This window comes from Sapajus apella, unplaced genomic scaffold (genome assembly GCF_009761245.1).
Source record: "Sapajus apella isolate SASKATOON/1434 unplaced genomic scaffold, GSC_monkey_1.0 scaffold135, whole genome shotgun sequence".
NCBI classification, from domain to species: Eukaryota; Metazoa; Chordata; class Mammalia; order Primates; family Cebidae; genus Sapajus; species Sapajus apella.
The window spans coordinates 2,031,274-2,057,655 of record NW_022437075.1 but is presented as its reverse complement, the minus strand read 5'-3'; the positions used below and the strand labels follow the sequence as shown (position 1 = coordinate 2,057,655).

Below are 26,382 nucleotides of genomic sequence, written 5' to 3'. Positions count from 1 at the left end.
TAAAATGGTATTTAGTTTTCTTTGGGCTGTATTTGTATAAATGTTATTGGTATGTGTTCCAAAATTATGGGAAACACCTATAATTTTGATATGAATTAATGTACATTACCAGTAATAATTATAATTGTTAGGTTAAATCGTGTGTCATAGAGGTAATAAATTTCCTTATGAATTGTGTCTTTTTTGCTCTCCTAAAACTTTTTGTTATCTACGGACAATTGCTGTCTTTGTTTTGGTTCTCTTAGAAGGTGGTTTTATAATCAGCTATAAAATTCTAACAGGTGCTCTTGAATTCAGGGCTTTTTTTTCTTTTTATGTAACAGGGTCTTGCTCTGGTGCTCAGGCTGGTGTGCAGTGGTGGGGACTCGGCGCACTACAGCCTTCACCTCCCAGCTCAGGTTATCACTTGCGTTATCACTTCGGTTAAATGAATGACTTATTTTACAATGATCTGTGATCCTATTGTGGAATATCAAGTGTTTAAAACCTTTGATATTTGTCACACTTTACAAAATCAAATGATAAATTATGTATTTTTCCTGGACTCTCGTGCCCCAGCCTTCTGAGTAGCTGGGATTACAGGTGTCTACCACCACTCCTGGCTAATTATTTTTTAATTGTTAATTGTTAACAATTTTTAAATTGTTAATAATTTTTTAATTGTTAAGAGACAGGGTTTCACCATGTTGGCCAGACTGGTCTTGAACTCCTGACCTCAAGTGATCCACCCACCTCGGCCTCCCAATGTGCTGGGATTACAGGTGTGAGCCACCATGCCTGGCCTTGAATGCAGGTTTATATTAACTTTGGAGACTGTGACATCAAAATAGAGGAAAATCTTTCAGGACTCATGGAGGCTGAAATGTTCATTAATATCAAGCAGAACAGGAATTAACGGCATTGAATAAACTAATAGAAGTCTGAAGTAATCTTTTTAACTTTTTGCTTAAAATGTTGCTGATCCTTTATTTTTCAGAGTTAAGGAAACTTTTATTTTAAACTATCTACAGCTTTTAACAATTGAGTATTTTAGAGTCCTATAAAAAATTTGGAGCATTTTTGTTTCTCTCTACCACCTGATTTCTACAGAATTTGGAAACTGTGAGTATTCTTAACTTACAATAATATGGTTATTTGCTTAAGCACAATAAGAATCTGTTTTCATTTGTAAGAAGATAAAATTTATGAAACTAGTTATTTTACCAAGGCTTTGACTGTAATGGTTTGCTTTTTTTTAAGGAATCAAACTTGACTTCTGGAGCCAATAAAAGCCCCTTGGAAAAACTGACTGCATACCTTAGGCTACACAGTTCTTGTACAGGGTTCCTGACCTGTGGTAAGTAAGGAATGTCACCTTCTGACAGGCCCCAAGTTTACCTTGCAACCTCAAAAGGAGAGGAATTCACCCAACTCATAAATATTTGATGATACAAATTTATGGCTGGGCTCAACTTTTTAAAAAAAGTCTTATCTCAGATTTATTTTATGGAACAAAGTTCCAACAAAGACAATTTAAAATCCTATGTAAAAAAAATATATATATATATTCGGCCAGGCACGGTGACTCATGCCTGTAATCCCAGCACTTTGGGAAGCCGAGGCAGGTGGATCATGAGGTCACGAGTTTGACACCAGCTTGGCCAGCGTGGTAAAACCTGTCTGTACTAAAAATACAAAAATTAGCTGGGCCTGGTGGTACGCACCTATAATCCCAGCTACTTTGGGGGCTGAGGCAGGAGAATCACTTCACCCTGGGAGGCAGAGGTTGTAGTGAGCTGGGATTGTGCTGCTGCCCTCCCACCTGGGTGACAGAGCAAGACTCTGTCTCAAAAAAAAAAAAAAATTATTCTTGTTGTACTGTATACAAATAATCAGGCCAAGTATAATAAAGCAAACCAGCCCTATCATGATTTGCTGTTAGTAAAAATGGGAAAATGGATAGAGAAAAATTATGTTTCAGAAACTATAGTATTCCTGTTGTTAGAGTCTAGTCTTGACTAATGTTTTTCAATTTGTATTATCTTCTACAATTTGGACCGAATTCTAATTTTTCTCGGCTATAAGTCTTCAATATAATGTTTTCAAATTTTTTTCCCCTTTTTACCTTATTTTTCCTAATTTGGAATCATCAAAAACTAAGCTTGCTTTCCTAAAGCCCTGCGAACTGAAGCTAGACCTAAACTTAAACTTCAGAAGAAAATAACAGCAACCCACTTGCATACGTAAGCCACTTTCATACCTGCCGACTGATATACGGACTTCAGAGTAATGTGACCTGTATCGATTTGTCAGGATTGTTCTTTTGTTACTGCTTTTGCTTTTTTAGACAACTGCTTTGGCAAACAGGCAGGCAGACTCTCACAAGGTCAAACATAGAGTTTAGCATATATAAGAAAACAACAGCCTAGAATGGCAGGCAGAAATAAAAGCTTAGGTTTATTGTTGCTGTCCCTGAGTCACTGAACTTATTTTGGAGCTGCCCATCATATGACCCCACAATTCCACTCCAGACTACTAAAGAGAAGTGAAAAGGGATATCCACACAAAAGCCTGTGCATGAATGCTCATACTAGCCTTAAAAACCATAGCCGAAGTGTAGGAATGACCCAAATGTCCATAACTGATGAATGAATAAATAAAATGGGGTATATCCATGATGGAATGTTATTTAGCCATAAAGAAGAAATGTAATACAGGTGCTACAACATGAACATGAATACCCGAGCTAAGTGAAAGAAGCCAGACACAAAAGGACAAATAATGCAGGATTTCACTTACATGAGGCATTTTGAATAGTCATATGCTTAGAGACAGAAAGTGGAATGGTGGTTTCCAAGGGCTGGGGTGGAGAGAATGGAAAGTTATTGTTTAATGGGGACAGTTTCTGATTCGGATAAAAAATGTCTGGATATGGATGGTATGATCTGATGTACTTAATTCCCATTTCCCTGTACACTTAAAAATTGTTAAAACAGTACATTTATGTTATGTATATTTTAGTACAATTTTTAAAAGCCAAAAGAAGAATCATACCTCCCTCAGAAGATCGTCTTAGCAAGCCAAACAGAATCACCTTCCTTGAGGGAGAATCTGCAGGTTTAGTGGCTGAGTTTTGTACCTTTTTTAGAAAGTGTCATCTTTTATTTTCTTGCATGCAAACATTGACCATGTGATTGGTTTTGGATTGTGCACTTGATGATGTAGAGTGGAATTGAATGTGGAGAAATGCCAAAGTCTTTGCTAGATATATTCCAGTAAGTAGAGCCAGTGACCCCGAGCCAGCCCTCTGGCTCATTTTTCTGCCTTTTCATTCTCCATCCTGCCCCCAAGATGATGCAAATTTAATCAAGGTTGTACCTGACTCAGAAGACTTCAGGGGCTCCCCATCAACCGTAAAAGAGGATGACAGCGCTGAATGTGGCTCACAAGGGCCTCTCAAGTTGATCCTTATCCTTCCAGGAGAATCTCCCATCCCTTCTTTTCTTGCTTTTGTAAACTCCAATGAGGCCACAGTGATGTGAGTCTATTCTTTGGAGTGTGGTGTTCTCTTTGCCCAGAAACACCATTCCTCATCTCATTTGCCTGATGAGCTCAGCTATCTCCCCTCAATGAATTCTTTTCCAGTGTCCCTGTACTTGGTACACTCACGCTGATGGACTTGTACCCCCATTATGTAATAAAATATGTGATGCTTCATTTTATGTGTCAACTTGGCTGGGACAGATATTTGGTCAAACATTATTCTGGGTGTTTCTGAGAGAGCATTTTTGAATGAAATTAACATTCAAATCAGCAGAATTTGCATAATACACATTGCCCTCTCTAATGTGGATGGACCTCATCTAAGCAGCTGAAGGCCTAAATTGAAAAAAAGACCAGATTCTCTGGAGGAAGAGAGAATTCTCCAGCAGAGAGCTGTGGGACTTCCTCTGCAACATCAGCTCTTCCTGGTTCTATAGGGTTTTACAGCCCAAAGATAGCCTGTGTAGTAGGCTATACCATCTAGGTTTGTGTAAGTACATTTATATGATGTTTGCACAACAAGGTTCTTAGGAAATTGCTTAAGAACTCATTTCCCAGAATGTATCCCCATCCTTGAGCAATGTAGGCTGTATTTCCATACTGTAAATACTCCCCTTGTGGGGGATTTCAATCTACAAATGTGACATCACTGAATGTGGAGTTAGAAAGAAAGGTACAGTTCATGGCTCACAGTTCCTACAGCCCTTCTAATTTCCTAAATGAGTACAGCAAAGTATCTTTTGTTAAAATATTTGGCATTTTTTTCCTGGTTACTGAAAAAGCTCCAGAACAGCTCCAGAGCCATAAAGGTGAAAGATAGTAGTTCAGCCACACGAGTTTATGTTAATGTGGTGATTTTTGGAAACTCGCAGGATAATCCCAATATTTGGGGGGAGTGGTGGCTAGTTGCCAGAGGAACCAGCCATGTGCTCAGAGGATTGGAACTCACAGCTCCACCCTCTGCTTCCAGGAAAAGAGAGAGGCTGAAAATTGAGTTGCCAGTGGCCAGTGATTTAATCAATTACATCTACATAATGAAACGTCCATAAAAACCGAAAAGGGCTGAGTTCAAGTGGCTTCCAAGAAGGTAGACAAAAACACATCCTCATGTTGGGAGGGCGGTCCACCCCAACTCCACGGGTAACGGTAGCTCCTGCCCTAAGGGCTTCTCTCGGACCTTGCCCTAGAAGTGTCTTCATCTGGTTGTTTATTTAGATCCTTTAAAATATCTTTTGTAATAAACCAGTAAACATAAGTATTTCCCCGAGTTCTGTGAGCTGGTCTAGCAAATTAATTGAACCCAAGGAGCGGGTTGTGGGAGCCCCAATTTATAGCACATCTGTCAGAAACACAGGTAAAACAATCTGGAGTTTGAAATTGGCATAAGAAGTGGGGTACCATCTGGTGGGACTGAGCTGTCTAACCTGTAGGATCTGATGCTATCTCCAGGTAACTTCAGAATTGAATTGGAGTAGAGGCCCCTCCTGGTATCTGCTGCAGAAAGGCTTATTTGAGATGTTAAGACATTATAAGAGACGACAGAAAAAAAATGTATACGATACAAACTTCTCTGTGTTATATTTCTCCATAGCCCTTTTTACTGTTCATCAGACTCTCTAACTTACACATTCGTGGCTTGCTTTTCTCCACTTCAAAGTAAATTCTGCAATAAGAGGGCAGGGATTTTTTTTTTCCATCTGCTGTATCCCCTTGAATTGCTTTTCCTTGTTTGTCCCACCTTCCAATACTAATGCTACAGTTTTCTTAGTTCCCTAAAACAGGGACCATTTCCATTTTATTAAGTTGCAGAACGCGGTTTAATCCTAGCAGACTGGTTCCAAAAACGTCGTGTTATTCACTATCTCTGAGCACTAACAATGACATTCTCATTTTGCAGCTGAGAGAGGTATTAATTTGTCAGAGTCACAACACGGGCGGGGTTCCGAGTCGCTGTTCTTACTCCAAAAAGCTTAACACAGAAAGATAATCACACTCCCACGGACAGGCACAGAAGGCCGTACTCCGAATGACATCGCGGTCACAGGGGCACAGACAGCATCACAAAGCCGCACACGTGCTCACACCTGGGGCTCAGCCGCCGCGCGCTTCCTTCCGAGGTCTTAGGAACCGGTAACTAGGGACGCTTCTGGTCTCCAGGCGAGGAGAGGGGAGAGTGCAATCTTTGCGCCTGCGTACACTCCCGCTCTTACCCGCGGGAAACCGTAGGCCAAGTCCCGCTCGCATAATCACGCACTGCGCAGAAACGCCCGCTCTGTCTCTAGGGTCCCTCCCACTCACAGCCGCCCGACGACAGGCCCCTCAACGCTAGGCCACGCCTCGTCTCCGCCCCTCGCGCCTGGCCCCTGGAGAAAGGTCGGCGCCTGCGCAATGGGGGTTCCGGCGTCGACTCACGAAGTCCTTCGGATGAGAGCTTCTGGGTGCCAGACGAGGCCAGGGGTTTGTTTTGGGTGGTTTGGGAGTCCGAGCTCAAGGACAGGGCCTGGAGGGGCAGGCAGGGCGGGCGTCTCAGACCCGGGTCGCGAAGGCCCCGCAGTGTCCTCTGTCCCCTTGACGACTACATTTCCCAGAGGCCCGCGCGGCGCGCGTACTCGAGTCTGCGGGGCGGAGGCCACGGCTCGGGGCTGGTGGGCGCTCGGGGCGGCTCGGGGCGGGTCGGGGCGGCGGGACCACTGGAGTGAGCTGTGGGAGAGATGGGGGTGTGCCTGTGTGTGAAAGACCGGTCAGCATGTGAGGCTCCGTGAGCGGGTGCGGTCTGTGTGTGTGTCAGACCGGGAGTCCAGAGTGTGAGACCAGGGTGCGTTCGTGTGTGACAGCGAGACGGGTCAGTGTGAGAGACCAGTGAGTGTGACAGGGGAGTGTGCCTGCGTGTGAAAGACGAGTGTGTGAGGCTCTGAGAGGATACGGTGTGTGTGGGTGTGTAACACTGTCCAGAGCACGAGACCAGGATGTATTCGTGTAAGAGAGTGACTCGGGCTAGAGTGTGAGAGACCAGTGAATGTAGGAGAGATGGGCGTGTGGCTGTGTGTGAAAGACCGGTTGATTGGTGTGTGAGGCTCCATGAGAGGCCGGTGTGTGTGTGTGAGAGAGAGAGAAGGAGACTGTGCGAGGCCGAAGTGTGGGACTCTAGTAGTTGACATGTGAAAGGGAGACTGGTGAGTGTGAGAAATGGGTGTTTTGGGTGAAAGACCTGTCAGTGTGTGAGGCAGTGGTTTGTATGTGTGCCTGACAGACTGTGAGAGACCAGAGTGTGAGACCAGGTGTGTTCGTGTGTGTGTGTGTGATAGACCAGAGCGTGAGACCAGTGAGTGTGAGAGAGATGAGCATGTGCTTGTGTGTGAAAGACCTGTCATTATGTGAGGCTCCTTGAGAGGCTGGTGTGTGTGTGAGAGAAAAAAAGACTAAACTGTGAGAGTCCAAAGAGTGAGACGGGTTTGTTGCGGTGAGTTTGTTAGAGAGAGGGAGGCGATCAAAGTATGAGTCAAAGTTATGTTTTTTGGCATACAACTTCTAATATCCTTGGAATCTCCAAAGTATTAAGTATCTTTTTGTATGCTAATGATTGGTAGGCTGGCAGCTTGTAGGTAGATCATGGTAAGGGCTGGTGAACAGAACGACCTAGGCAAGATTAGAGGGTTGGGATTATCAGCCCCATCCTCAATCTCCAGGGAGAGGAAAGGGAGCCACAGGTTAAACTGATCATCAGTGGTCAGTGATTTAACCAGTCATGCCTAAGGAATGAAGTGTCCATAAAAACCTAAGAGGACTGGGTTCAGCACACTTCCAGATAGCTTAACAATGGAGGCTCCTGTAAGATGAGCCTTACCCTACATAACCTTGTCCTATGCATTTCTTCACTTCCTTTGTAATATCCTTTATCATTACAAACATGTTTCCCTAAGTTCTGTTAGCTGCCCTAGCAAACTAACTGAATGCAAGGACGGGGGCATAGGAACCCTGATTTATAGCCAGTCAGTCTGAAGCACAGGTAAAACAACCTGGGGCTCGCAATTGGCATTGGAAGTGGGGAGCAATTTTCTAGGACTGAGCCCTCAACCTCTGGTATCTTATGCTATCTACAGGTAGATAGTGTCAGAATTGAGTTACCCAAGAGGTCACCCAACTGGTATTCACTGAAGAATTTATTGCTTGCCTGGTGTGTGTGTTTGAAGGCCCCCACACATCTGGTCTTATAACTTTTGTGTTGTGAGAGTAGAGTAGGAGAAACAGTTTGTTTTTCCTCTTTGTCACCTGAGCGTGTTATCAGGGACTGGATTGTGAGAATCCAGAGTGTGAGACCAGGGTATATCAATGTGTGAGAGAAATAGATGTGCCTGTGTAAAAGATTAACAAGTATGGGACTCCCTGTAGTCTGGGAAAGATCATGTGTGTGTCTGAGTAAAAGCAAGAAACTAGACTGAGAGTTCAGTGATTGTGAGAGACTGAGGTATGTTGGTGTGAGTGTGTGAGAGATCAGTAGGTATGTGAGAAACTGGAGTATATCTCTGTGTCTGGCCTGGGAGGTTGTGGGAGAATGTATCACAGTATGAAAAAGATTGGAGTGAGAGTGACCGTTACGTATTTTGTGTGCTTTGATAAAGCAGTTGGAATGTGAGAGGCCAGAGTGTGTTTGTGTATCTGTGTGACATACTGGAGTATGTGAGTAATTGAGGCCTCTGAAAGGTACCATTGGATGTGTATGTATGAGAGACCATCATGTTTGTATGTGTGAAAGAGGGAAAGACTAGTGATGTGGTTGTGTCAGAGACTAAAATGGGTGAGAAAGAAACTATGTGAACCATGGTGTGTTACTCAAAAGGCTTTACAAATATAAACTTCTGAGGTTGTGGACCTTGCATGTGTGAGTGAGACAGAGATAAGGGACAGTGAGCTATGTGTGTGAGAGAAATAAGATTGGAGCTATGTGTGAAGGTGTTGGTGAATCACCATGTGTGCTTATATTCATGTTCTCAGACAATGGAAATGTGACTCTGTATATGTGCTTGTTTTGGGATACTTGTGATTGTGTCCTCTGTGTGACCAGGAAACCTGTGTTAGTGTTTGTATGTCACCCTGTATACCTATAATTGTGGCCCTGTATAATTGCTGTGTATGGAGAGACTACTTGGAAGATTGATAGGATTGGATTCTTTATGAGTGTGGCTGTTTGGAATTGTGTGTTGCTGGGATAGGAATGGTGGAATAGAATTCCTGTCCCCAATCCAAGAGCTTCAGTAAGAAACAAAAGCTAGGCCGGGCGCGGTGGCTCAAGCCTGTAATCCCAGCACTTTGGGAGGCCGAGGCGGGTGGATCACCAGGTCAAGAGATCGAGACCATCCTGGTCAACATGGTGAAACCCCGTCTCTACTAAAACTACAAAAAATTAGCTGGGCATGGTGGCGCGTGCCTGTAATCCCAGCTACTCAGGAGGCTGAGGCAGGAGAATTGCCTGAACCCAGGAGGCGGAGGTTGCGGTGAGCCGAGATCGGGCCATTGCACTCCAGCCTGGGTAACATGAGTGAAACTCCGTCTCAAAAAAAAAAAAAAAAAAAAAAAGGAAACAAAAGCTGGGGTTACTGAAGGTCCTAACTGAAGCAAGAGACATCCTCAATTATGTGTGACAGGAGTGTAATAAAGGGGCTGGGACAGAGGTGAGAGTGTAAGTGGCAGAACTGAGTGCTAAAGGTTCCATTGTTTCAGGGTGAGGAAAGTGAAACATTGCAGGGGGAGGACATTGGGGGGTTGAGTGAAGATGGAGGATAACTCTGGCCTCTGAAGGCATTTGGGAGTCATATTTTCTTTTTCTTTTTTTTTCCCCCAAAAACCCATCCATCTGGCTCAAAAAGGAGTTAGATTTTCGAACAGTAGACTTTCAAAGCATGAAGCAGAGACCCAAGAAGAGAACGACTTCACCTTTACCTGTGAATTAGAGGCAATAACTATTTTGTAGGATTATTTCAAAATAAAGTGAGAGAATATAATCCATGCAGAGTACTTAATACATCTATTTTTATTCATAATGAGATCAAAGAATGGGAAGGTAGCTCTTGGAAAAAGATTAAATTTAGGACCTCAAGCATGAAAAAAAAAAAGTTATATAAGTTATAGCTCTTCAGTGGCCATAGGTTGCTCATACCCAGTTATGTGAAAATGGACCAGCCAAGGCTGGGAAGAAGAAGACAGTTTTAGGCTAGTGATTCTGGAAATGCTGCAACCTTTCATCTCTCACTAACCTTTCCCTTCCTTCAGCCTTGCCCTCCCAAGACACTCTTCTTCAAGAGAGAGACCAGAAGAGAAGGCAAAAATGAATGTTGAAGTATTAAAAGTCATATCCCAGGTTAGTTGAAATTTTCTTTCTCTTCATGAAAGGCAGTCTTTCTGTTTAGGACTTATATGTAATGGAAAATTCCCTGATTAAAAGTCCAAGAGCCTAGTTCCCACTTCTCTCAGGGGCCACTGTCTTTAATTACCTAATTATCAAGTAATAGCTGTGTATAAAAAGTCATGGAGGCCCTTCTGAGGTTCCTCTTCCCACCTTGTGTACATTTTAAATTTAGTGTTGACCCTTGTGAAAAGACTTGATTTATGTTGTATGGAATATATATATGGACATCTTAGTACTAGTGAGTTGGATTCCAGGTTAAACGTGTATCCAGTACCTCTTCTATACATAGAATACCTCAGGAATTATTCCTCTAGCTGACTTTTTGTCCAAATCTCTGATTATGTCTTTAAGATAAATTCTTTAAAAATTTTTCTTTACATTTTAAGTATGAATTTCCAAATTCATTTGTTCACTTGAAGAATCTTGTTCTACTTAATTTTTGCAGATTTTATAAATTTAAATAGGTGATATGTTCACATGGTACAAAATTCAAAAACAAATTTCACTCTTACCTCCCAGTTCTTTTAAGAAGTTATTCTCAACTTCTATTTCTTTTAGAGCCATGTTATGCCTTTGTATATAAATACTTTCTTCCCTTTAATGTTAATGGTATTTTGTGTCCTGTTTGTGAAATTTTTGTCTATCTTTAAGTCCTCTTTTTCTTATAAGATTTGTTTTGTCCTTCACAGTTAAGTTTCTGGTAAGCTTAGATTGATTTTTGTGGTTTTTCTATCATGATAGGGCTGAAATTACATTAAATTTTTATGTTAAATTTAATTTACATTAGATTTTTACATTAAATTTTTACGTTAAATGTATAATTTATAAAAAGTAAGGCAGAGATTTATTTTTCAAGTTGGCACAATGTCATTAATTGAATTATTCATCTCATTCTCACTAATTTGAAATGCCCCCTATATCGTGCACTAAATTCCTGTGAATATTTGCTTCTGTTGCTGTACTACACTCAGTTTTACTTGAATTTCTGCTTTTAATCTTTTAATTTTTAAATACCATCATACTGCACATGTATAAGGAACCATGTATCCAGAAAGAACCCTTAATTCTCCCGTTGTGAAATTCCCTTTACATTTTTTCTAAGTGGAAAATATGTTTTCATGACATACATGAGTGTCAGATGTCCATAATTAATGCTTAATTAATTTAGTTATATGTTTCATATTGAAAATTATGTTAAATTAATTTTGAAACACTGCTTTTCTTTCTTCCACCGTCAGAGTTCATCAGATATTTTACAGTATTTACATGGATTCTGGGCACCTGTGTCTTTCTCAGCATTAAAACCATTTTGTGAATTATCTAACAAAATTTTCCAAATATACAGACCTTTCCGAGTTTGTGTGCCTGATGTTGTCATTAAAATTCTATCTGAAGTCACAAGCACCAGTTAACACAACAGGATTTTTTCCCCTACCCCCCGACAGTATGCCCTATAGAAGGAAGTTGGGATCTCCACAATACCACTTACTGTCTTTAGTTTTGATATTTAACCTCATACTCCTGAATAATGTTCTGCATACTATTTCTTGATTATTTTAGTTTTAGAAATTATCTAGTAACCTACTACCACTATAGTTGATAAATATGCAGTACATTAACCCCACCACTTGAAATACACACATACATACTTTTTTGATAGACTTTGAACATTCTCATTATTTTTGTTTTAAGTCAGTGTTCAGGATAGCTTAGTGTCTTTCATTAATTTGGAAATTTTTCAACGACTATCTTTTCAAATATTCTGAAACTTTCCTTTTTCTAAGATTAAAATTATATAAATGTTATTTTTCACAGTTTTACATGTCACTTATGCTTTAATTCTCTAATGCTCTAATCTCCTGTTAAGATCATAATGGAATTCTTTTTTTTTTTTTTTTTTTTGAGACGGAGTTTCGCTCTTGTTGTTACCCAGGCTGGAGTGCAATGGCCCGATCTCGGCTCACCGCAACCTCCGCCTCCTGGGTTCAGGCAATTCTTCTTCCTCAACCTTCTGAGTAGCTGGGATTACAGGCACGTGCCACCATGCCCAGCTAATGTTTTGTATTTTTAGTAGAGACGGGGTTTCACCATGTTGACCAGGATGGTCTCGATCTCTTGACCTGGTGATCCACCCGCCTCGGCCTCCCAGAGTGCTGGGATTACAGGCTTGAGCCACCGCGCCCGGCCTGTAATGGAATTCTTAACTTCTGTTATTGAATACATAGTTCTAGAACTATGTAATTATTTTATGTAATTTTCTGTTTTCTTCCTGAATTCACTCTTCCATTTTAGCTCCTTAAAAATATTTTCATAATATTTTGATATCCTTGTTGGATAATTCCATTATCTGGATCTCTTGTGTGTTTCTGTTTTCTGGCTTTTTGAAAATTCTCTTGATTTTTGTCTTAAATGTCTCATTTTGGGTTTAGTGCTAGACTTTATATTTAAAAAAAATAATAATTTGAAGCTCTGAGGTCTTCCTCTTGAGAAGGTTTACTTAAAATTTTTATTTTTTAGAATAGTTTTAGGTTTGTAGAAAAATTGTAGAGATAGTATAGAGAAATCTTATATCACACCAAGCTTTCCCTATTAACATCTTATATTAGTGTGGTACATTTGTTAAAATTAATGAACCAATATTGATACATTATTAGCGACTAAAGTCCATGCTTAGTTTAGATTTTCTTTCCTTTTCTTAACTTTTTAATTTTTTTTTTTTTTTTTTTGAGACGGAGTTTTACTCTGTCGCCCAGGCTGGAGTGCAGTAGCAGGATTATGGCTCACTATAACCTGCTCTCCCAATTCAAGTGATTCTCATGCCTCAGCCACCTGAGTAGCTGGGATTATAGGCATGTACCACTGCATACAGCCCATTTGGGTTTTGCCATGTTGTCCTTGCCATGCTGTGTAGGCTAGTCTCAAGCTTCTGGCCTAAAGTGATTCACTGGCCTCAAGTGATCCACTGGCCTCGGCCTCCCAAAGTGCTGGGATTATAAGTGTGAGCCACTGCACCTGGCCAGGTTTTCTTAGGTTTTAGCTAATGCCCTTTTTCTGTTCCAGGATCATATCACGGAAACTACATTACATTTAGTAGTCATATTTCCTAAGACTCCTCTTAGCTGTGATAACCTTGTCGGCATTGAGGAATACTCAGATATTTTGTAGAATGTCTCAAATCTGGTGTTTTTTCATGATTAGACTAGGGTAATGTGTTTTGGGGAGGAAGACTGCAGAGAGGTAAAGTTCTTTTTTCATCACATCAAATCGGGAATGCACTCTGTTTATTACTGTTGATGTTAATCAGTTTTAATTAACTTTGAGGTAGTGTTTGTCAGATTTCTCTATAATAAGGTTACTCTTTTTTCCCTCACTTTTCCATACTATACTGTTTGCAAGGGAAAATGTAAATCATTTAGAAATCTTCTGAATATTTGCCTATTTACCTCATTTATTTATTTAAGTCATTTATTTGGTCTTAGTTAATTTAGTCTTAATTCTCCTGGAAATTTTATAAATTTTCTGATACCTTGTAATAAATGCTTTTTTTCTTAAAAAGAAAATAGAATTACAAGATTACAAGCTCTTCAGATGTTATCCATTGAGATTTACTTCATTCATCATAGCATTATCAGTTAAAAAATTACTAGATATACATGTATGCATATATATAAAGTTATTCTATAGATATTGGTAAGTCTAGTAGTATATATACCAAATTATTAACCATGAGTACCAGAATCAAAAGCAATCAATTTTTTTTTCCTGTGGGAACAGCCAAGGCTCCTATTTCCTTAATAATCACCAAAATTATCCTAAATATTGGAAAGATTGTGAGCACCTTTTGCTTGCATTGAGGAATTCATCTCATTTAATTTTATAAGAATATGTAAAATGATGGTTCTTAGTTCTCAACTCACTAAGTGAAAACTAGAATTTAGGAAAACCATGAGTTCACAGAGAAGCTTAAACAATTGTGTAATTCTTTTATATGTAATAATAGTAAACATTTTTCTAAAGGTGCGTATATCTTCTAAAGTCGCATGCATTGAATATCTGTTTAAAATTTGCTTTTAAACGCTAATCTTTAGAACAAAGACAGGATACAGAGACTCCTGTTTAAAAGCAAATTAAAATATTGTGCTCATAACCTTGTCTTTATTTAGTTATATTTTTGATAACTTTACAAATCAGGCACTGAGATTAAGAAGATATTCATTTTCAATGGAAATAAATCTGAAGTTGAAAAATGCCCACGATAACTTTTAAAATTTCTTACAACCTACTGGTTATTATAATTGGTCATTAATTTTAATCTAAGAACATTTAAAAGTTATAACTTCAATTTCATTTTGTTCTGCAACTGTGAGTACAACCAACCATGGGTGGAAAACACAGTATTCACTGATACATACATAAGAAAAGTACATTCTAAATGTGTTTTTATTGTTTTGTGGGGAAAAAAATCAGCTACATCAGTTTAATACCTTTCCCCTATCCCTGCCAATAAAACGTGGATTTCACGGAGTATCATTTGAAAAATATCAATTTAGATATTCTTCTTAAGCTTTTTTTTTTTTTTTTTTTTTTTGAGACGGAGCCTTGCTCTGTCGCCCAGGCTGGAGTGCAATGCCATGATCTCTGCTCACTGCAACTTCTGCCTCCTGGGTTCAAGCAATTCTTCTGCCTGAGCCTCCTGAGTAGTTGGGATTATAGGCATGCGCCACCATGCCCAGATAATTTTTTGTATTTTTAGTAAAGATGGGGTTTTACCATGTTGGCTAGGCTGGTCTGGAACTCCTGACCTCATGATCTGCCCACCTTGGCTTCCCAAAGTACTAAGATTACAGGTGTGAGCCACCACGCCCAGCCCTTTTTATGCTCTTAAAGATTCAATACAGGTATGTGTTCTTCCCTGAAGCCCTATTCACTGCCAAGTAGTTATGCACCCATATTTCCCTATGTTCAGAATGGATTAGCACCATTGTACCCAATGCAGTTAAATACTTCAATAAGTACTATTTTCGATTGGATCTTCATATTTGTGTTTTGTCTCTTCTATGAATTATTTATCACATAAAGTAGAGTTGGATCAACTCAGAGCTATTGTTGGACATGAGCATTAGTTGATTAAGAATATATTTGTTACTTCAGGACTTGGTGACATTCAAGGATGTGGCGATAGATTTTTCCCAGGAAGAGTGGCAATGGATGAACCCTGCTCAGAAGCGATTATACAGGAGTATGATGTTGGAGAACTATCAGAGCCTGGTATCACTTGGTGAGGATCTTTTCCCTCCTTCATAGTCTACCTTTAAGGAACTTTTATGTTTTTATGTATTATTAAATTTGCTTTTATTATATGTAGGTCAGAATGGAATATAGGAATGGAATCTGAGAAACAGAGGATATTGAAGGGATTGAAGAAAACTGGAGAATTAGAGTTAGTGAATTTTGTGACTATCAGATATTCCATGCATACACCCTTAAGGCAATTGGAAACATAGGACACATTATGAATCTCACCAGTCTCCTGGGTTTCCTTGGTGTCTCTCTCCTGAAGAATTATTATCATCACTAGATAATAACAGGGTTCACAAAGAATATAGCTAGATTACTACAAGTTCAGAATATCACTTTTAAAATCTGTGTCTTTGTATTAACTTGTGAAAAGTAAACCAGGAAGACACAAACTGTGAAAATGGCTTCAGATCATTAGGGAAATTTATATGGACCTGTCTTCTAAGCACTGGGGCTACCTCATTGGCTAGATTAGCTTTTTGTTCTCTAGAAGCCCTTTTCTTTTAATTATGCTTGTGGTTTATTGAGCTTCTTGAAACTAAATTTATATCTTAAGCCAAATTGTTAGCCATTATTTCTTCAAAGTTTTTCTGTTCTTTTCTGTTTTGGGACTTCAGTTATACACATGCTAGATTGTTTGATATTGTGCCCTAGGTAACTGAGGATTGTTTCACTTTTTAAAATCTTTGTTCTCTTTTTCTCAGATGGGATAATTTCTCCCCCCCCTTTTTTTTTTTTTTTTTTTTTTTTGAGAAAGAGTCTCATTCTGTCACACAGGCTGGAGTGCAGTGACATAATCTTGACTTACCACCTCCCAGGCCCAAGCAATTCTCTTGCCTTAGCCTCCCAGGTAGCTGTGATTACAGGTGCTCACCACCATATCCAGCTAATTTTTGTATTTTTAGTAGAGATGGGGTTTCACAATGTTGCCCAGGTTGGTCTCAAACTCCTGACCTCAGGTGATCCACCCACCTCAGCCTCCCAGAGTACTGGGATTACAGGTGTGAGCCACCATGCCCAGCTCAGTTTCGATAATGCTGTTGATTTATAGTCAAATTCCTTGATTCTATCTTTATCTTCAGTGTTTAGTTAGGTACCTCTAGTGAATTTTTAAGTTTCAGATCTTATATTTTTTAAATTATAGAATATTTATTTGGTTCTTCTTATAGTTTTTCTTCTGAGATTTCCTGTGTGTACATTTATTAGAAGTATATTTGCCTTCATATTATTATTTATATAATAACATCTGTTTTAAAATCATGTGCCAATTCCAACGTCTTTGTTATTGCAGTGTGAGTGTCCCATTGCTTGCTTTTTCTAATGGGCATGATTCACTTTTTCCTTTTCTTATGTCAAGTAATTTTGAGTTTTATTATGGATGCTATAAATAAAACATTGCAGAGCCTCTGGATTCTGTCATATTCCCCTGAAGACTATTGATTTTTTTTTTAAAGCAGGCAAGTTACTCAGAACTTCAAACTCTGTTTTCTAGGGACCTTTTAAAATACTTCATTTACTACTGGGTGATAATATTCAGAAAATGTCGGGCTAAATTTCTGCCCTCAAGCCCCTAATAAAATAGTTCATAGAGTTAACTGTTAGCGATATCATTAGGCTATTCCAGAATTTTGTGTAGTCTGTCCTTCAAATGTGCTTTATCTCTTCTCTAGTATTCCTGCTGTATCATTCTAGCAGAATTACGGTACTGGTTTCTAGTTCTGAAATAACCCAAAACATGGCTAATTTTCATATCTTTTTTTATATGCAGGTCTTTGTGTTTCTAAGCCGTATGTAATCTCCTTATTGGAACAAGGGAGAGAGCCTTGGGAGATGACAAGTGAGATGACAAGAAGCCCATTCTCAGGTGAGTGTGGAAGAACCAGAGAGGGGAATCTTTTTGACATAATAGCTCAGCCATTTTTAGAGGTGATACCTTCTCACTTATGCATCTCAGAAACTCTTCATAAGCCTTACAGGCCTGGGAAGAAAACTGAAACTTTAATGCTTAACGTGGGCCCCGCAAATATCTTATCTTCTACTTGTCTGTCTTCTTTCCAATAACTAAGATTCTCTAGAGATTAGAGAATCTTAAATCTCTAAGATTTTTATTTTGCAAAAGTCTTTATTCAGCTCCTTACCATCCTCTCTTTCGCTTTGCCATGCAAACTTACATAACCTTCTGTATTTCTTCAATCTTTCTTAATTCTTGAATTAGGGGCTGCTTACAAATTATAATGTACCCTGCTACTATTTCATTCCTTTCCTGTAGCAGATAGGAAAGATCTAAATCCTGTTAACCTCTTCCTGATCAGCGCCTTCTTTCATAACCTCATTCTTTATTCCTTTTTAGCTTTTTCATCATACTTTAGTCCAGAGTTTGCTAAATTATGTGAATTACCCAGAGTATGCTTCAAGTGAGTTGCAGGTATACCAAGCTACTAAGTTTCTCAAGAGCCTTGGGAAACTAGATGGGTCCAGAGGTAACTCCAAATCTGCCTGCATCTGGGTCACAGGCAGTATCATTTTTTTGCCTGCTCCACCTGTGTTTTACAAACGTCAATTTGAATGAGTGTTCATCTAGCCCATGAGTCAACTTTTCTGGACTCACCAAGCTTTTTACTAGCACAGGCATTTGCATTACCTGTTTCCTCTACCCAGAATATTTCTCTCTTGAGTCTGTCTATCCTGAATATCAAGTCAGAGCTAAAAAATCATCTCAACAGAGGCCTTCCCTAACCACCTTATGTAATGAACATTCCCCCATCCCAACCCAATAACTTTTCACCAAAGCACTGTTTCTTTTCTTCCTAACATTCAGAAAAGCCTAAAATTAACTAGTTTATTGTTTGATGCTTATATTCTGACTCTCTCACTGAAATGGAAGTTTCAAAAGACATTTTGGATAAGATATTTTATGCCTATATAAAATTCTTGTTTTCCTTCTGTAACAGTGTTTGGGCTTTACATTTTGGATAATTTGGATTCTCAGCTTTTTGTGTCCTCCAAATACAGGAGTCCACCTAGTCAAGCCTTTGCCTTCTGCAATTTGTTACCCACAGTACACTACTGTCCAAAAATGTTAAATGGAAAATTCTAGAAATATACAATTTATATGTTTTAAATTGTGCACCATTCTTAGTTTCATGGTGAAGTCTTGCACCTTTCTGTTCTGTCCTGCCCAGTTCATGAGTCATTCCTTTAGGTAGTACATCCATGCTGTATGCCGTGCCTGCCTGTTAGCCTCTTAATCTCATCTAGCTTTCCAGATCTGTTGCTTGTAGTGAATATAGGGTTCAGTATTATGCCAGGTTTCTGGCATCCACTGGGGCCTTGAACTATATCCACTGTGGGTAACAAGGAATGACTATATCCACACATCAGAAGAGAAATAAACCCTGCTTGGATGCACTGTATACTTCATTGTTATATGAAGATGGCATCTTCCTTAAATAGAGAAACAGAAAGGAACTTTCCTGATATTTGGCCCTGTAGAGAATAAGTGGAAGAGGGAAGAAGGAACAAGTTATAAGTCTGGTAGGATACTGAGTCAATGGGTAGATATAAGTATTATTGTATGTAAAGATATCTCAGTGTCTGTTAAAAAAAAAAAGGCCAGAAAATTAGGAACAACCATGGCCCTCTGTAGGAAATTGGAGTTGAAGATAATCTTCATGTGACAAAAAAGTAAAATGTGAGAAAGTGGTAGGTGGTGGACTCAGCTTTCTGTGTCTTTGCTAGTATTGTTCTCTTCAGTCTGTCTGTGTAGGAAAAATTATAGGTGATTAGTTCATTAATGCTACATTACCTCAATTATTGAAGCATGGGTGCCCTGGTCTCAATGTTTGTGTGCCCATGAAATTCATGTTGAAATCATCTTCTCTAGAGTGATGATGGTAGGTGGGGACCTTGGGAGGTGATAAGGTCATGAGGGCTCATGAATGGGATTATTATCTTTATAAAAGGCCTGAAGGAGCTTCCTTGCCCCTTCCACTTTGTGAGAAAACAGCAAGAAGGCACCATCTGAGAAAGCCAGCCCCTGCCACATCTGTCTGGGCCTTGGTCTTAGACTTCCCAGTCTATGTATCTGTGAGAAATAAATTAGCCATGCCCGACTAATTTTTCTATAAGTATATTAGTCTATTTAGTTATAAGTGTGTTGTTTATAAGTGTATTAGTCTGTTCTCATGCTGCTAATAAAAACATACTTGAGACTGGGTACTTTATAAAGGAAAGAGGTTTAATTGACTTACACTTCCACATGGCTAGGGAGGCCTCACAGTCATGGCAGAAAGTGAAGGTGGAGCAAAGTCACATCTTACTCAAGCTCCCAAAGTGCTGGGATTATAGGCATGAGCCACCTTTCCCTCTGGTTTTCTTGCAGTATCACCTCTTCAATACAAATTTCTTTACATTTTACTGATGACTTTTTATATATGCCCAGAGTTCTCCTATCTATGGTAAATGATGTAGCAATAATTTTTTTTTGAGATGGAGTTTTATTCTTGTCACCCAGGCTGGAGTGCAATGGTGCAGTCTTGGCTCACTGCAACCTCTGCCTGCTGGGTTCAAGCGATTCTCCTGCTTTAGCCTCCCAGGTAGCTGGAATTACAAGCAGGTGCAACCAGGCTCAGCTAATTTTGTATTTTCAGTAGAGACAGGGTTTCACCACATTAGCCAGGTTGGTCTTGAACTCCTGACCTCAGGTGATCCACTTACCTTGGCCTCCCAAAGTGCTGGGATTACAGGCGTGAGCCACTGCACCCGGCTGATGTAGCCATAATTTTAAAACCACATTTATTCCTTCTCTAAACCTATATTCTAGGTCAGGAAATAAGAAAGTTATTACTTATGTGGTAGTAAATAAGAATGAGACTAAAAGTAGTGATGTCAACCTATATATTACTATGAAATTCATTTCTTCAAAAGGGGAAATGGTAAAACCCTGTTAAGAAGTGGCTTAAGACACTGGGTGCAGTGGCTCACACCTGTAATCTTAGCTACTCAAGAGAAAGTGGGAAGATTGCTTAAGCCCAGGAGTTAGTGAACTATGATTGTCCCACTGCATTCTAGCCTGGACAACTGAATGAAACTCTTTTTTAAAAAAATAAAATATAAAAAGATGGTCTAAGAAGTGATAATTATATAGGCTGTTGAAAGTAAGATGAACAGAAAAATCTCTTAATATGCAGGTTAAAGTTCAGGAAATCTGAGAATTGAAGAGTTCACTGTATTGAAACATGTAGATGGTTTCATGGGAACACCATTTTCTGATTATGAAAAGATAACTGTAGGATTTCACCTAAATCCTAAGATAATCACAAACCTTAGGGTTTGTGGTTACTGGAGATCTCTAGAAACCTTTGAGCAGCAGTAGTGATACAATATTGGTATTTCAACAAAAGTAACATAATTGTGTATGAAAACCAATTACAAGTGGAAGAGAGTAGATGAAGAAAGCTTAATTTATACTCTGTTAGGTTAATACAGGCATGAAATATTACCATTGCAGACTGTTTCTCTAGGATTTCATCCTACGTTGAGTTTTAGTTTAGTTTTGTTTTTTTGAGACAAGGTCTTGCTCTGTTGCCCAGGCTGGAGTGTAGTAGGGCTATGATGGCTCACTGCACTCTCAACCTCCTAGGCTCAAGTGATCCTTTGACCTCAGCTGCCTGAGTAGCTGGGACTATAGGCATGCACCACCGTGCTTGACTAATTTTTGTATTTTTTGCAGTGATAGGGTTTTGCCATGTTGCCCAGGCTGGTCTTGAACTCCTGGGATCAAGCAATCCATTCCCCTTGGCCTCCCAAAATGCTGGATTATAGGCATGAACCCCTACACCTGGCCCATTTAGTTTTCTTAATCACCTTTTCCATGTTCTGTATTTCTTAGAGTCTCCCTGCTTATTTTCCAGTTGACATGTCTGTACGTCACAGGTTTTGTGAGATGTATTAAATATTTTAAAATTACCTTTTTCACAATGTCTCCTTTGTTGTAGCCCATGATAAAGGGAACATTCACTTTTTAATATACATCTTTCAGATTGGGAATCTATATATGAGACACAGGAATTGCCTCTGAAGCAGTTCATTTATGATGTTGTGGCCCATGATAAAGGGAACATTCACTTTTTAATATACATCTTTCAGATTGGGAATCTATATATGAGACACAGGAATTACCTCTGAAGCAGTTCATTTATGATGATGCATGCATGGAGGGAATTACAAGCTATGGACTTGAGTGTTCCACTTTTGAAGAAAATTGGAAGTGGGAAGACCTTTTTGACAAGCAGATGGGAAGTCAAGAGATGTTTAGCCAGCAAGAAACAATCACTCATAAAGAAACCCTCACTAAGGAAACAGAATTTAAATATACTAAATTTGGGAAATGTATCCATCTGGAAAACATAGAAGAGAATATTTATAATCGTACATCAGATAAAAAATGCTTCTCCAAAAATTCTATGGTAATAAAACATAAGAAAGTCTGTGCAGGAAAGAAGCTTTTTAAATGTAATCAATGTGACAAAACCTTCACCCATAGCTCATCCCTTACTGTTCATTATAGAATTCATACTGGTGAAAAACCATATGAATGTGAGGAATGTGGGAAAGCCTTCAAGCAGAGGCAACACCTTGCTCAACATTACAGAACACATACTGGAGAGAAACTCTTTGAATGTAAAGAATGTAGGAAAGCCTTCAAACAGAGCGAACACCTTATCCAACATCAAAGAATTCATACTGGAGAAAAACCATATAAATGTAAGGAATGTAGAAAAGCTTTCAGACAACCTGCACACCTTGCTCAGCATCAGAGAATTCATACTGGAGAGAAACCCTATGAATGTAAAGAATGCGGCAAAGCCTTTAGTGATGGCTCATCTTTTGCTCGACATCAGAGATGTCACACTGGCAAAAGACCCTATGAATGTATTGAGTGTGGGAAGGCTTTTAGGTATAACACATCTTTTATTCGTCACTGGAGGAGTTGTCATACTGGAGAGAAGCCTTTTAATTGCATTGATTGTGGGAAAGCCTTCAGTGTTCACATAGGACTTATTCTACATAGGAGAATTCATACAGGAGAGAAACCTTACAAATGTGATGTGTGTGGAAAAACCTTCAGCTCTGGTTCATCCCGTACTGTACATCAGAGAATTCATACAGGAGAGAAACCTTATGAATGTGATACTTGTGGGAAAGACTTTAGTCATCATGCATCACTCACTCAGCATCAAAGAGTACATTCTGGAGAGAAACCTTATGAATGCAAGGAATGTGGGAAAGCCTTTAGGCAGAATGTACACCTTGTTAGTCATTTGAGAATTCATACTGGTGAAAAACCCTATGAATGTAAAGAATGTGGAAAAGCTTTTAGAATCAGTTCACAGCTGGCCACTCATCAGCGAATTCATACTGGAGAGAAGCCTTATGAATGTATTGAATGTGGAAATGCTTTCAAACAGAGATCACACCTTGCCCAACATCAGAAGACTCATACAGGAGAGAAACCTTATGAATGTAATGAATGCGGGAAAGCCTTCAGCCAAACTTCCAATCTTACTCAACATCAAAGAATTCATACAGGAGAGAAACCCTATAAATGTACTGAATGTGGAAAGGCTTTTAGTGATAGCTCATCCTGTGCTCAACATCAAAGACTTCACACTGGCCAAAGGCCCTATCAGTGTTTTGAATGTGGGAAGGCATTCAGAAGAAAGTTATCCTTAATGTATCATCAAAGAGGTCATCCTGGAAAAGAACCTTAAAAATGTAGTGCATGTGGCCAAACCTTTAGTTATCATCAGTCCCTTACTGTTCATCAGAGAAATCCCACTGGTTAAAAAACATATAAATGTAAGAAATAAAGAAAAACCCTCAGCCAGACTGAACACTTTACATGGAAGAATTCATACTACAGAGAGGTCTTAAAAATGTTAAGAATGTGCAAACGTCTTCAGACAAAATGCACACCTTGCTCATCATTGTGTTCATTTCAGGCATCCAGCTGTTCCTCACCCGCTACGTCACTGGATCCTGCCAACATACCTGCTAAATATTTTTGGAATTCATCCACTCTTTTGGTTCCCTAGTCTGAAACAGTCATTTCATCTGGACTGTTTCAATCATCATACAACCTTTTGTCTTCCCTGGGCCACACTGGAAGAAGAAAAATTGTCTTGTGCCACACATACAATACACTAACATTAACAATAGTTAACAAGCTAAGAAAAAAAAAAAGTCTGTATGTAATTTTAGTGATACACCAACACAGATAAGCAAAGAAGTCATTGAATACAAGAGGTTGGACACCCATGAATTCTAAAACTTCTGTATCCTCTTTTATCCCTTTTGTATTAATATTATAGCCACAGTGATCTTTCAAAAATGCAAATTAAATTATTCGCTTAAAACTCATTAAAATATTTGATGCATAATAAAGTTCTTAGCAAAATTACCAACTCATACTAAGTGCTTGGTAAATGTTAGGTAAGTATTCTTCAGAGTTGATGTAAATTATTTTTAAACAGTGTACTCTTGAAAGCAGTATGGCAATTGTAAAAATTTTGGAACCAAAACAGTATCTTTTTTTTTAAACTAAAAAAAAGTTTTTAGATAGGGTCTTCCTGTATTTCCCAGGCTGGTCTCAAACTCTTGTGCTCAAGCGATCCTCGCACCTCATTCCCAAGTAGCTGGGATTACAGGCAACCAGCCTGACTTAAAAAACAGTATCTTAAGGTAGACAGTGATTAGCACATGTAGTATGCTTAACATTTAATATTATAATAAAACATCACAGTGACACTCTCATGATTAAGGCTGTGTTCCATTGTTGGTGAGGAAACTAATTATGACCTAATACATAGAACATGTTTTAATAAGTGGCTGTATAGCTCTGGATAAAATGAACAAAAGAATTAGAATTTCTGGGGAGGATATATGCAAGACTATTAAGTCAAAAAAAGTCACTAATGTTTAAATGAAGAAAGAGAAATTAATATAGTCCCATTTCAACATGTGGGTTCACAGATTTATTCTAGCATTCTGAGGATCCATCAGTAAGGTTGTTCTGGAGTTTATTAAAACACACACACACACACACACACACACACACATGCACACACACTTAAAATCTCCCACTTCTTTGATGAGGTTAAGTCAACTGTGATATCAAACCAAGGGGAATAAATGAAATTATAGGTGAATTTACTTAGTTTTATACAAAAGGAAATTGTTAGCCTCTGCTGATGGAGAACAGAGGCTCTGAATAAATGGAGATCCATAACATGATCCTAGATGGATGTTTCAGTATTGTAATCCTGTAGGTTACTTTTACACTGACAATTCTGAAATTCATGTTGAGTGTTATATTAGGCAGGTATCACAAGGAAGGTTGTATCCCATGAGTTTTTTATATTGCAAAAGTGTTTTCGATGTATCATTGGGGGAGATTAAGTGTCTTTGACAGTTATCCAACTGGAGATAAAGTCAGCATCACATTTCGCTCCTTACAGAGAAGTTTATTCTGTACTGATTACAGACATGAGAGGAAATATTGTTAAGATGGTAGAGGAGAATGTAGAGTATTTCTGTGCCTTTAGGTCCAGGAAGTCTTTGGTAAGCAGGACACGGTCCAGAAGCCATGAAGAATGACAGGACTGTGTAGAAGATTTAAACCTTTTTCATGATATAAGACACTGTATGCAAAGTTAAAAGCCATATGACAGGCTGAGAGATATCCTAAACATACATTTAAAAGGATATATCCCTTGCAAAAGGGCTGTGGGAAAGCAGCAAGGATAAGGTACACAGTCTTGCGTAGCATGTCAACAAAAAATCCTTGGATGAAGAAATTAAAATAGTTAAATAGAGGAAGTTCTCAACCTCACTAATAATCAGATAAATGCAGATTGTAAAAGTCCTCATCGCCACCAACACAAACCACCAGAAATTCTGTGTGAATGTAAAGTTTGGATAATATCCAGTACTGTTGCAGATGTGAGAAACCATATTTTCATATATTGAGGGTAAATTAGAGGAAAGCCATTTTAGAGGGCAATGTGGTGTTACCTGTCAGCATTTTGAATATAAGTACCCTTTGCTACGATTCTACACCTAGTAATTTATGTTCTCGAAAGCACAAGTGCAGAAATATAGATGCATAAGCACATGTGTTATAGAATTGAGAGAAATTTGGAAAAACAAAATATTTAGAACTAGTAAAGTTATGGGTTACAGAAAATCAATTCAGTAGATCAGTATGTAGTTACGGAAAATGAGATGGATCTCTATGTACTCAAAGATGTCCTGCAGCTTATGAATTGAAATATAATTTTATAATCAACACAGTGATATCATTATTAAGTACATAAATTTTATAAAGCTTAATAATGTGTTTATAGTATCAGTTATTTGTTGTTTTTATTTACAATACAAATAGAAACCATGGACACACAAATACAGGAACTCCTTCCCTGTTGTTTTGTTTTTCTTATGGGAGGTGGGGTGAGCTGCTGTCATGTTATTCCATGAACTTTTTTGTTGTTGCTAGTTGTACATAGTTTACTCAAATTAAATTAGATATTCCTTGAGACTATGGGGGAAGTTGAATATCAGTTATCTTTTGGTCAAGACTTAAAGATGGTGTATGAGTTTCTGCTGCTCTGCTCCCTAGACCTGACCTAATTCATGCTCCTGCCAGATTGTAAACACGTTTTGTTCTGCTGAGCTGGCAGAGTAGCTCCAAAAGAACTGTAACTAAGGTATGCACATACTGAAGACAGGGATATAACCAATATTTCTGGGAGAGCTCTAAGGAAGGTAGATTTATATAACAGTTATTCTGAGGAATTATGGGTGGTGATTCTTGCTCAAGCCAGCTCATGCATCTAGGCTAGAAGTTGCTTAGATACCTTTATCATTGCCTGAGGATGTTTTAAGGCCTCTGTTTGGATTTAAGCCTGCTGGGAAAAACCTGGACTAAAAACAGCTGAAAAGCTTTTCCTGAACCTGTGATATGAGAACAGCATTTTACTTCTAGGGGGTGCTTTATTTGTCATCCATAGGATGCTGGGCACATTTCAAAAAAGGACTGTTTTAGGAAAGTGGTTTCTTATAGGAAATGGAGGAGCTCGTGGAAGCTGCAGCTCACCAGA

General features: G+C 38.9%; 1 protein-coding gene across 2 annotated transcripts; it reads left to right on the top strand.

Annotated features, from left to right (window-relative positions):
• Positions 1 to 1,922: 1,922 nt before the first annotated feature.
• On the top strand, positions 1,923 to 25,615 carry ZNF471 (zinc finger protein 471). Of its 2 annotated transcripts, XM_032263057.1 has the most exons (6): positions 8,498 to 8,778; positions 9,098 to 9,191; positions 9,790 to 9,877; positions 15,077 to 15,203; positions 16,992 to 17,087; positions 21,371 to 25,615. In XM_032263057.1, exons 2-6 carry the CDS (start codon positions 9,154 to 9,156, stop codon positions 22,993 to 22,995), a joined length of 1,974 nt encoding a protein of 657 aa, XP_032118948.1. In that variant the 5' UTR covers positions 8,498 to 8,778; positions 9,098 to 9,153; the 3' UTR covers positions 22,996 to 25,615. The 2 variants fall into 2 exon arrangements, with proteins under 2 accessions (XP_032118949.1, XP_032118948.1); XM_032263058.1 differs by lacking the exons at positions 8,498 to 8,778; positions 9,098 to 9,191 and adding an exon at positions 1,923 to 5,979.
• The last annotated feature ends 767 nt before the right edge of the window (positions 25,616 to 26,382 follow it).

What these genes read in the sequence shown, in the direction of transcription:
- ZNF471 (XM_032263057.1), top strand. Translation starts at nt 9,154, where the DNA reads ATGTGTGACAGGAGTGTAATAAAGGGGCTGGGACAGAG. An exon ending in ATAAAGGGGCTGGGACAGAG is followed by an intron (nt 9,192 to 9,789) that starts GTGAGAGTGTAA and finishes CCCTTCCTTCAG; the next exon opens with CCTTGCCCTCCCAAGACACT. An exon ending in TATTAAAAGTCATATCCCAG is followed by an intron (nt 9,878 to 15,076) that starts GTTAGTTGAAAT and finishes TTGTTACTTCAG; the next exon opens with GACTTGGTGACATTCAAGGA.